We start from the raw sequence: 12,060 nt of genomic DNA, 5'->3' as shown, positions 1-12,060 counted from the left end.
GTTGGGTGGGTAGCAGCTGCAAGGAGACAGCAGAGAGGCGTCTAAGACTGCGACCCTGCATCCTGGACTCAACTCTGGGTTGTCATAATTTAGGCTGTAAAACAAACTCGTCCAGATTTCTAGATAAGAGAGCCGCACCACCCAAAGTGGGATGGATGCCGTCTCTGATAATCAGGCCAGGGTTTCAAATTGTCTATGAAGCCCACATTATTTTCTGGGCACCACCTAGACAACTAGCGGTTGAATGACGACATACGGCTAAACATGTCATTACTGGTCACATTGGGCAGGGGTCCAGAGAAAACTACGGAGTCCGACATTGTTTTAGCGAAGTTACACACCGACTCAACATTAATTTTAGTGACATCCGACTGGCGAAGTCGGGAGTCATTAGCGCAGACGTGAATAACAACCTTACTGTATTTACGTTTATCCTTAGTCAGCAGCTTCAAATAGGAGTCTCCAATTACCAATTACCAGAGTTGTTTTCTCAGCGGTTGTGTCGCTGAGTGGGGAAAATCGAAACGTGAACAGGCAGGTGATGCTCCGTGGGCATTTGTTTGGAGCTACGACTCTTGCGAAATGTCACCCAGCCACCTGGCTGAGATCCCGGCTGCTCGGGAAGCTGTGGGGGGCGGCTAGCTTGGGCTAAGCTACATCTAGATGAACTACATCTACATTAGGTGTCTCAACTAAAGAAAGAGGCCCACCCTCTTAAAAAAAGGAAAGAAAGAAGAAATGATAGCAGCGCATTATGAAGAAATGAAAGGAAGACAATACCGCAGCTATGTGTGTTGAATCCATGTTTACTCTGTTGATGTCTGTTTTGGTTGCATCAAAGATGGCACCACGACATCTTCTGCAAGAGCAACCCTCACACTGTGCAGTGGAAACACAAACGTGTATTCAGGCCGGGCAGCATGGGCCAATAGCTGGCTATGACACTGGCAATGACAGCATAATATGACACCCTTAACAGCCACTTGCAGTGCAGTCCTGACATTCCTCCCTAGGCAGGATTAACACTCATCTACATCTTGACTTATGTGACCCTAACAGTCCACATGTGACTTCGATGGCCAACAAGGTGTTAAAGACTCCACAGAGGTTAAATACCTGGGACTCCCCACCGATGAGTCAGAACTGAAGAAGCTTTTTGGATGAGAGGTCAGACATATTCAAGTACCTCAAGCAAATCCAACTGACAGCTTTAGCCTTTGGATATTTGACTTGGTTTTAGCTAGTTGTATTACAACAACAGCAACCCCAGGTATTGTTTGCCTGTGTTTATCTTGTGCTTTTGTCAAGCACAATGTAACCTTGTTTTGAAAGTGTGTGATCCTGTTATGAATGAGGAATTTAATTTACTTCTCAGATGATTATTAGTCAAAGTTGATGAGAGATTTACATAATTAATAGTCCTGAACAGCCAGTTTGGCCATCAATAGCTAGTTTTAGTCAAGCAGCACTGAGCTTGACATTGGCTTCAGATTGGTAACAATCCAAAATGTAATCATGTTTCACAGGGACTCAGTGGAGTTGGACAACCCAGCAGAGGAGGCCAAAGCCAAGCGTCTGCTGGACAACCTGGTGTCTGAGCTGCAGAGGAAATCTCAGCTTCAGTGTGGAGAAGATGGCTTTCTGCTCAAGATCAAGCTGGGTCACTATGCCACCCAGCTCAAGGTAGTGTACCAAAGTTCAAAGTGTTTATTTTGTCATATGCACAGTTAGGAAATGTGTTTCCCTGTACAATGAAATTCTTACTTTGCTGTCCACATGAATGCCACAAAATACAAATGAAATATAAAGTAGATAAATAAGTAACACAATATCTAAGGCACTTTAAGCAGCAACAGATGCAGCAATATAATCCAGCCTGCCCACAAACCTTCTTTTTTACCAGTCACTGAACTGTTATACTGAAACTGTTTGGTGCATTTAAGTAGTGTATGGCCCAATGAACAGTCCATTACATTTTTGTGCTGATCTAGCTCATCATCTGCATCTAGGAATGTTTTAAAGGTATTTTCACCATATGGTCAATTTCAATATTTTGGCTTCTAACTCCATACAAAGTGCCTACAGTATGCTCTCTTGAGTGCTGTCTGGTTACTTATCCATTGCGCTCATGTTTCAGGCACGCCCAAATTCAGCTTGCAAATCAGCAACAATACTACACCCCAGTACAGGTGAACTAAATAACACAATTAGGCACAACAATATAGCCAATAAGGAGACTTATAAATCACATGATATACAGTACACTTAAAACAAATGCAGACAGATTATAAGGCAAACCTATAACCCCCCCCCCCCCACACCCCACACCCCCCCAACACACCCACACAAAACTACAAAAAAAACAAGATAAACTGAATGGCATTAAAATACCCAGGTGATTAATCCAGAAACACTCCTTTTATTTATTTACTTATTTATTTTAGTAACATTTTTTTTAGCCACTTTTTCATTGGGCAACTTGGAACAACCTCAGTGCCCATAAAACACAAGTCACTGACTGTGATCTGTATTAACATGTCTGGCAACAGGACTGTACTGGGCTGTTGTTAATTGTCATGCCGAGGAAGGGCGTTTGCCTGAAACAAATATTTGATCTAAATGCCGTCCTACTCTTCATCCAGTAGCAAATGTTCCATGGTGTAGTACTTTTCTAGGTTCCAAGATAGTCATTTTTGCTTAGAGGAATGTAAAATAACAATTGCTGCAGATATTGCAACAATAATAAAATTCTGTTTCATTTTAATAAGAACGGAGCCATGACTTTAGCTGGACCGAAGGAACTCTGGTTGTAACATTTTTGGCCAAAATGTTGACATGGTATTAAGTTTAAGTAATTGATCTAATTAAAGTTTACTGCCTGTGTGTATGTGTTTGGTTTCTCTGCAGAGCACTTACGACCGCTGTCCTTTGGAGCTAGTGCGCTGCATTAAACATATCTTGCACTCAGAACAGAGGCTGGTTCAAGAAGCTACAAATGTAAGTATTGAAAGGGTGGGTAATCGTCACCATTTGCAGGTATCCCGTGGCATTTGCTGTCCTCACGTTGAGGCAGAGGTTGAGATATAAATGTTTTGAAGGGAATTAAATAATGCTGGAGACCATGATTCACAAACAAAAAAATTACATGTATTATTGTCATGATTGGTTGTATTGTACTGATGGTACCAAACTGAGGGGACAGAAAGAAAGCAACATCTGGACCTTTTGGTTTTGTGTAGGCCAGCAGTGGGAGTGAGGGTAAAGCCATGGACAGTCTCTCACAGCGCCACCAGCAGATTAACCAGGCCTTTGAGGAGCTCCGCTTAGCCACACAGGAGACTGAGAATGAACTGAGAAAGCTGCAGCACAGCCAGGAGTACTTCATCATCCAGTACCAGGAGAACCTGCGCATCCAGGGCAAGGACACACACAAACACAGAACCCACTAAAACCCCTTTCAGACATGCACGGGAACCCTGAAATTCAGAATTAGCTTTATTGGCCAAGTATGTTTAGACACACAAGGAATTTGATTCCGGTACAGAGACCAGTGCTTCCTGTGTATAAAGAGGTTTGGTGTGGTAATGTAACCACAGCCTTGACTGTAAGTGAGATGTGACGTTCAGTGACAAAGTACCAGTCAGTCATCAGCTCCTGATGAGCTGCGAGGGCAGCAGATAGACAAATGGTCTTTACCAAGCCAAAAAGCAGTGTAAATGTGCTGGACAACAATAGTTTTCATGTAGGCCTTGTGCATGTAATCATAACAGGCACTGTTATGGAAAAAATAAGAAATGAAGGCTTCTTAGTTGTCCTTGTGTGTTTTATTTAGCAACCAGACCGCAGCATAGCATGGGAATATTAATCAAGAGGTCACTCAACACAGAGCATGAAGCTAGCAAATGAGTGACAAGAGTTAAGAGGCTCAATTCATCTAATTATAACCCTGTGACACACCCAGTTTCAGGTACTGTGTATAAGCACAGTACTGGGTGTAGGCGCAACTTGCATCTGAGACTGGGTGTGCCCTGCATGTCACAGAAATCAAGAACAGTGTACGAGCTAAACTGCAGGTTATATCATTTAGTTTCTTAATGATAGTTTGGTGCGCTCTAATTGAGATGTATCTAGTTTGTGTGCATCTTCGTTGTATGGTTCTATGTGATAGAGGGCGGGGTGAAGGGCGGTGGAGCCCCGTGGGTTTCTAGCGGAAAGGGCAGAAGGGGGCTAATGTGTATGTAGCAGTAGAGGTACACGGTTTCTTACCGTGTCCCGTGTTGTACTATATAATTTCGTATGTAACTCAATAAAGTCGATAAAAATGTAAGACGAGCCCTTCGAAGTGGAATGAATATATACAGTACCAACGGCACGCGTAAGCCGCCTCTACAAACAGGTTTTATATTAAAACAGGTTTCATAACATGTTATAGGCAGTTATTTCCAATCCAGACAGACCCCAGTAAAAAGTTTGCAACAGAAAATAACTGGGGACTTGAGTGATTTAAACAGCAGTGTGTGGAGACAATGCACTCAATGCACCAGAGAAAATAAGACCTGAAGCATAAAATGGGTGGTGTGCGGCTCACGCTTGTGTATCAGGGAGACATTTTATAGAATGGAGTTCTTTCTGTTGCATGAAAAATGCATCCAAAAACATGCTCCAGCTCAATTGGCTTTAACTGTACCTCTGTGTGTGACTTCCCCTGTTGTTTTAAGGGCTTCCCAGGCGGGTCACTACGCTTGACTAAATGATTGAACTGTTCATGAGAGTGTTTGCACAGGGGAAGAAACTGTTCTTGTGACTAGTTGTTTTGGAATATACTGTTCTGTAGTGCCATCCAGAGGGGAGGAGTTGACACAGTTTGTGTCCGGGATGCGAGATGTAAGTAGAACATCTTCTCTGCCCTGTGCTTAACCCCTGAGGTGTATAGGTCCTCTACAAAGGGCAGGTTGGCACAGATTATTCTTTCTGCAGTCCTGACTGTCCACTGGAGTCTGTTCCTGTCCTGTTTGGTTGCTGAACCAAACCAGACTGATGGAATGCCAAGAACAGACTTGATGATTCCTCTGTAGAATTGTATGAGTTACTCCTGGGGCAGGTTGAACTTCAGCACTGGTGAAGCAAGTGTGTCCTCTGATGTACCTTCTTGGTGATGGTGCTGATGTCGGATGTCCACTTCAGGACATGGGAGATTATGGAGCTCAGAACCTTGAAAGACTCTACTTCCTCCTGAAGTCTACTATCATCTCCACTGTTTTCATTTTGTTCAGCTCCAGATTGTTGCTGCCACCACACCACAGGACCATCTGTTCAACCCCCTGTCTGTGTGCAGACTTGTCACGATCTTGGTTGAGTCTGATGGCTGTTGTTGTCTGTGAACTTCACAAGTTTAACCAAGGGGTCTCCCGAGGTGCAGCTGTTGTTGTAGAGGGTGAAGAGCAGCGGGGAGAGCACACATCCCTGGGGGGTATCTGTGTTGACTGATCAAGTGCTGGATGTGGTTTTCCCCAGCCTCACCTGCTGCTTCCTGTCTGTCAGAAAGCTGGTTATCCACTGATGGGTGGGGGCAGGCACAGTGAGCTGGTTTAGTTTAGAGTGGAGGATGTCCAAGATGATGGTGTTGAATGCCAAGCTGGTCACCCAGGTGTTGTAGTGCCTGGCTAATACAGGCATGAGATGGGATGTAAACACTCCTGCAGTGAATAGAAGGGTTTGCAGTTAAAGAGCCCATGGCATGTTTTTCTGTATTTTATGATGTATCTACACTGTTACAGGGATAACACCCACCAGTGCCATATTAAAAGTGGGTTTTTTTTGACTGCACTTGGTTTTGTGGATATATTTTACCTCCTGCTGCTGCACTGTGACCAGAGGATGTGGAGAAAAGTAGAGCCTGAGGTTAGTGCATGTCCAGGAATGTTCCTGTACAGCAGGGGTGTAAAACTCAATGGCACAGGAGGCCAAAACTCAAAGAACACTTTAGGTCGCAGGCCGAACAGGATAAACATTTATTGAACAGACTAAAACTAAACGTTTTTTAACATAAATATGAATCGAAACAGACAGGATACAATATTATTCCAAAATAAATAAACTTGAACTTAAAATCAGCAACCGTATTTCTGCTAAGGCTTATATTTGCAAACACCTGCTTTTTGTCTGGACACAAGACGTCGCACACTTTCATCATGCAGCTCTTCAGAAACTCTCCCTCGGTAAATGGCCGGGCTGATTTGGCTATCTCCTCTGCTGCAATAAAACTTGCAGCCCAGAGCTGGTAAAGAGTTACCAAAGTTACTTCCTTATCCAAAAGTGAACAGTTTTCTTTCGTTTGCCTTCTGCTTTATTAGCCCAGCTGAGCAGCCTGTCTTCACTTCCTCCAGCTGAGCGCACTCAGCGGGAGACCACCCTACAGAGCAAGAGGACCACTGTGGAGGCCTGGCTCACCAGAGAGGCCAGCACACTACAGAAACACAGGCTTGTATGAAAACATGGTGCACACACACACACACACACACACACACACACACTTGATTTTGTCATTTAGTACATTTTTACATTGACTTACCTCATGCACCGCGCGGAGTGGCAGCAAGTTACAGCAGCTGTGTCCTCTGTCTGTTCTTATGGTGTTATGTTGGTTGTTCTCTATTGCTGCTGTAACACAGAAATTTCCCCACTGTGGGATCAATAAAGTACCTACTCTACTCTACTCTGCTCTGCTCTGCTCTGCTCTGCTCTGTCACTGTCACTCACCCCCAGCCTCAGCACTAAAGCCTCTTTCAGACCTAGTAGTTGCAAATTCAAAATAAACTTTATGCGAGCCTGTGATGTTGCGTTCTTTTTATATTTGGGCCCAAATTTCACTGCCTGCCCTAAATCAACTCCACTAAGGGAGAACGAGTGCAGCTGTGGTTGTTTGAGCTAGAGGATGAATGAAGAGAGGGAGTGGCGTTAGCGAAAACAAGGCAGTGAAACAGAAACGGTCGTCTTATTGACTGTGCCTCTCCCAGCAATTTGACCACTTCAGTTCAGACATGTAGCTGGCTATTTGACTAGGTCCAACCAGGTAAAATTGCCTCTCTACCCCTCTTTACCAGATTCCTGAGTTGTTTACTGGTTAGCACATTATTTATTTGATTCTTGGTTGGCCCATCCGGAGATATTCATGCATATGGCAACATGGGTAATGTTCTTATTATAACTAGCTCATTCATGTCGCACATTTTGCACAACCATTCTCATTGTCATTCCACTGTCCCATTCTGTGCTTGCCCATTACTCTTTCATAACCAGGGTTTTCATCCCCTACCTTAGTATTTATTATTTCCAGTGATCATCATCATGTTCTATATATTCCTACTGTCTATGATATCCTGCAGTTTCATGTAAAAGTCATCCTTTACTTGCTTTTCTGCATCTTCTGTATATGCATATTTGTGTATAATTGTTAGTTTGATGTGTTTAGAATAGTACCTGGCTTTAATGAGCCTTTCACTAACTAGAGTCCAGTCCTTCAGGGCTCTTGCTGCTCTTTCTGACATCAGCATGCCTCCTCCTTTATAAGTGTTGTCATCTCTTCCAGAATAAATAATGGTTTCTCCTTCTATAAAATGCACTTGTCCTTGCCATGTCCAGTGTGTTTCACTAATACCCATGATTTCTGTATCTCTAGTGGGCATTTCTCTTGCTGCTTGTGCAGTGTTACCGCTTCTGTTCAGTGTATGTACATTCCAGTTTCCAGTCTTCATGATGTCAATTTGGGTGCACCAGTGGTCTATTCAGCTTGAGGGTATCCTGTTGGCTTTGTCCCTTGCGTGTTATGTGATCACTCTTGTAAGGCATGGCCACGACTTCCCCTAGGCCAGATCTTGCTTGGCTTTGAATTTTAGTAACAATGCAGTTTTACAGGAGAGGGTTATTAGCGACCCCCATCCTGGAGGACCAGGGATCACACTTAGTCTGGCCTCTACACTTTGACTCCCTACCAGGAGTCTAAAGGGGTTTTTCCATTATAGCAACCTAATGAAACGTGTTGAGCCGAGTAACACTCGTCACAGGTTCCACTGTTGCAACGGGGACTGTATATTTGCACTCTTCTTTTCATAAGGCACACCATTGGTAAATGAAGCTCACAGAGCGCGTTCTTTCAGGGCAGAGGACTTTTCAGGCAGCAAAGGCCTCGCGGCCAGGTTTGCAACTGCCTCACAAAGTTAACAGTCTTTCTGCTGCAGTTTCTGGTGCTCTTATAAATGGTGGAAAGAAATTTGTCTAAAAACACATTCAGAATTCCTAACACTTTTTGCAATCTCTGCAGCAAGAGTCAAGTACACATGCCCATGATCTCTGCTCTGTTTAGCTACTCCGCTAACATAAGAAAGCTTAGTAATTACATAAGTAATAGCTAACTAGATTTGTAATTTGAACAGTGCCTTTGTGTGTTTGTTGGAGCTTAAAGAATTGGAAACATGTGTTTGGTTACTGTGGAGTCTTGATGTAGCATACAGTATATAGTGTGCTGTGTCTGCATTTCACCAGTATTAGAGGTAAATTCCAATCTAGGTTTGGAAAGAACAAGAACTTTTCCAGTTTTCAATCCACTTACTGTTGTGAAAGGGTGTTATTCATTCTAGTTAAAACCTTAATGCTTTTTTAAAATTCTATTTTGTGAAATCTTCATTTTATTTGTGAGAGCAAGAACATGGTGACTTCACACAACAATAGACCAGACCTAGTTCAAAGATGGTCATAAATAGAATAAAGTTTTCACAAACCTGAAACAGTCTTTAACAGTCTCCCTGTTAGTCCAGTCCAGATTTGGTGAGTCTTGGTGTGTTTGAAGCATTATTATGCTTCTAGCTGTGGCCAGAGCCATTATTTTATCAGGTTGTCTATACATCCAGGCCTCAGTCTGTCCCTTTCTTATGAACATGATATCTTAGGAACCCCTTGAGGAGACTTCTTCACATTTGGCACAGACATCCACTTGGACTGAGGATGAACTGATTAGATTTCCTGGGCCATAGATAGATAGATGGATAGATAGATGGATAGATATTGTATGCATATATGTATATAGCTAATCTGTCCACTGCTTTCTCAATCACACATGCAAAGAGACAATGAGGCATAGTTCAGACACTAAAAACACACAGCAATAAAGGTTATTGTAGCAAATTAAATGCTGTGCAGTAAAGATATAGTTCACAGTAGTGCTTTGTTCACACAAGGCTGAGGAGTAGTAGAATTTTATTTTTCATAGACTTGTTCCTTCTGTTTCCCCTTCCTTCTTCTGTTGCTTTTGAAAATGTTTGGATCCCTTCATTTATTGCACACTTTGTGTTGTTTATTCAGTTTTAAATTGATAAAATTGACATTTTTATCAATAAATTTACACTCAACCCCTAACGACAAGGTGAAAGCAGACCCTCTCTAGCTCCATCAGATACCCTTTAAACTTGTGGCTTCAAACTTTTGCCAACAGACTTTTCTGTTATGAATTTATTGTATGACTGATCTTTCTGTTGAGCTCATGATAGCTGGCTAATATTTTCTCCTTTTCCTTAATGTTTAATGCACACACGCAGTTCCAAAAAAGTGTTTTCCACCAGTATTTTAGTTTCAGCAGCAAAGCACTCTTGTTTTTGCTCCATTACTGTAGATTCCAGACATGTGCAGCATAAATTCAAAAAAACCTACGACAAAACTTTTCACCCTGATAATATGAAGCAAGCTTAGTTTCCACAGCTGAACAGTACATACAGCAACATGTAGATTTTACAGTAATCAGGTTATTACAGCATACATGTGCATGTGGTCCACTTTTCTGGAGCCATTATGTTTTCTGATTGTTTTTCTGCCTGTCCCATTCTCATGACAGCCATATCTCAGGAAAGCCTTGGAGGATTTTTTCAAATTTGGTACAAGCATCCACTTGGACTCGAGGATAAGATGATCAGATTTTAGTAGTCAAAGATCAAGGTTACTGTGAACAAATGTCTGTCCCATTCTTGTGAGCGCTATATAGGAAGACACTGAGGGGATTTCTTCAAAATTGGCGCATTCCTTTAAAATCTTCACTACTTATATTATTTGAGTCTTGTCAGACATGCATGTAAACTAAATTGACAGGTTGGCAGAAGCATACAACTGTGAAGTGGTCATTCTAACTTTGTGTATGGTAGTGATTGTAACAAATGCAAGTGTTCTTCAGCATGTTCCTGGTGATCTGCTTGCAGGACCTGTCAGAACAGCACCAGAAGACCCTGGGTCTGTTGAGAAAGCAGCAAACTCTGATCCTGGATGAGGAACTTATCCAGTGGAAGAGGAGGCAGCAGCTGGCTGGCAATGGAGGTCCCCATGAGGGGGGGCTTGATGTCCTCCAGTCCTGGTACAGCCTGGAAATGCTGGTTATTTAGTTTGACTTGCATGTTACATTACATTACAGGGTAGTTGATTTTCGTAAGCGGTTTTACCTTCCTCAAGCAAGTGCATGAATTTTCTCTGAATCGTTTCACAGGGTGTCGATTCAGCTGTGTGGTCATTTTGGAGGCTGTTGAACTGGGGTTTCTGTCAGCCTAGCCTCATTGATATAAATGTGGTGGACAAAATAATGGTAACACCTGTCAGCCTAATGCAATACAATTCAACAGCAGCACAAATTACATCTTTCAAAAATGATCAAACAGTTGAATCAGCACCTCTATCAAACAATTTATTTACTGTACAAGATTTTTGAAGGGCTATATTAAACAGCTGCCAGCTGAGTGAATATGCTTAAATATATAGTGGAACAACAAATGATTTCCTCACCTGGTCCTTTTTTGCCCTACGGTGGAATCTCTCTTCCTATCCTTGTCCACAAGGTGTGAGAAGCTGGCCGATCTGATCTGGCAGAATAGACAACAGATCCGGCGCTGTGAACATCTAACTCAGCAGCTACCACTGCCAGGCCCAATGGAAGAGCTGCTGAGCAAACTCAACAGTGACATCACCGATGTCGTTTCTGCCCTGGTTACCAGGTGAGAACTAGACTTTACCTCTTCAGAGTTGTGTAGAGGTTTAGGCTAGGCAGACTGGTTCCCATTTTAAAACATTTTGGACTCTGATAAGTAGACCCAAGCTAACTGATTCAGGAGTAGCAATATAGATTCTGTCATTACTGTGGAACAGTGATGTGATCATTGCATTTTTAAGGATGTTGGTGGTCATGGGAGTTTGCCCAGCCAATCTACATGTTGAATCCTAGAGTAACAACTGTGGCGTCAGTAGGTTCAGGGTTGTACCTGCTTACTAATTCTGATTTTTGTGGGCCAGTCACCTTGACCAAAGTTAGATGGGTGTCTGGTACTGTGACCCCAGGCTACATCTTTTCCAGATGTTGTTCAGCTGGTTGTATTAGCGTGTGATCTCCAGTGAACACTAGAGTTGTTTGGATAAAACTGACATTGGTGATAGCTGGCTGTATACAGTCTGTGGGTCATGACCAGGACAGGACATGAGCCAAACTAAAAATTCAAAGTACAAATCAAGTGTTTCCCAGTGGTGATTTCTGATATAGATATTATCACACTGATTTGTGTACATGTGGTCATTTTTCTAATAAGTTATTTGATATAAAAAGGGGTGTATTTCAGATGACTTGACAGCTTTGATTGGTGGCCCCATACCATGGCTCCACCTCTGGTCACTACTGTGCAGGATCTGGTTTCAAAATGCATCACAAAAGAAAAATAGCCACCGCCGTATCGGCGCACTTTTGCACTGTGGCAAAAAGTGGTGACACAGTGTCCACTTTTACATACAGCCCATGGTCAATGCAGTTCAATAAACTAATGTAACTAGTTACAGTCTACAAGGACTGACCACGGTTTACAGGACTGTCAGGACACTTGCGATGTCCAGCCTCTTCTGAAAAACCTGAATACACCCCATCCATCCATCCATCCATCCATTTTCTTCCGCTTATCCGGGACCGGGTCGCGGGGGCAGCAGTCTAAGCAAAGATGCCCAGACTTCCCTCTCTCCAGACACTTCCTCCAGCTCCTCCGGGGAAAT

General features: G+C 42.8%; 1 protein-coding gene and 1 long non-coding RNA gene across 10 annotated transcripts in view; one reads left to right on the top strand and one right to left on the bottom strand.

Annotated features, from left to right (window-relative positions):
- Positions 1-12,060, top strand: part of LOC109966669 (signal transducer and activator of transcription 5B-like) — a 38,908-nt gene that overhangs the window by 9,300 nt on the left and 17,548 nt on the right. For all 7 annotated transcript variants that reach the window (XM_020611704.1, XM_020611701.1, XM_020611706.1 and 4 more), the window contains 6 exons: positions 1,527-1,683; positions 2,908-2,997; positions 3,240-3,417; positions 6,354-6,484; positions 10,242-10,393; positions 10,869-11,024. In XM_020611704.1, coding sequence (XP_020467360.1) covers positions 1,527-1,683; positions 2,908-2,997; positions 3,240-3,417; positions 6,354-6,484; positions 10,242-10,393; positions 10,869-11,024 — 864 coding nt within the window. The remainder of the gene's footprint in view (positions 1-1,526; positions 1,684-2,907; positions 2,998-3,239; positions 3,418-6,353; positions 6,485-10,241; positions 10,394-10,868; positions 11,025-12,060) is intronic.
- The window catches only part of LOC109966671 (uncharacterized), a 5,289-nt gene continuing 3,553 nt past the window's right edge, over positions 10,325-12,060 (bottom strand). Inside the window, exons 3-5 of one of the 3 annotated variants that reach the window (XR_002275814.1) lie at positions 10,816-10,892; positions 10,479-10,585; positions 10,328-10,400 (exon numbers count right to left, since the gene is read on the bottom strand). This is a non-coding gene — a long non-coding RNA (uncharacterized LOC109966671). Of the gene's footprint in view, positions 10,401-10,478; positions 10,586-10,815; positions 10,893-12,060 lie in introns of all 3 variants that reach the window. The other 2 variants (XR_002275813.1, XR_002275812.1) reach the window with 2 other exon arrangements.

This window comes from Monopterus albus, unplaced genomic scaffold, assembly GCF_001952655.1.
Source record: "Monopterus albus unplaced genomic scaffold, M_albus_1.0 scaffold117.1, whole genome shotgun sequence".
NCBI lineage: Eukaryota > Metazoa > Chordata > Actinopteri > Synbranchiformes > Synbranchidae > Monopterus > Monopterus albus.
Note: the sequence above shows the minus strand (reverse complement) of the source record. Positions and strands in the feature narration are given on the sequence as shown.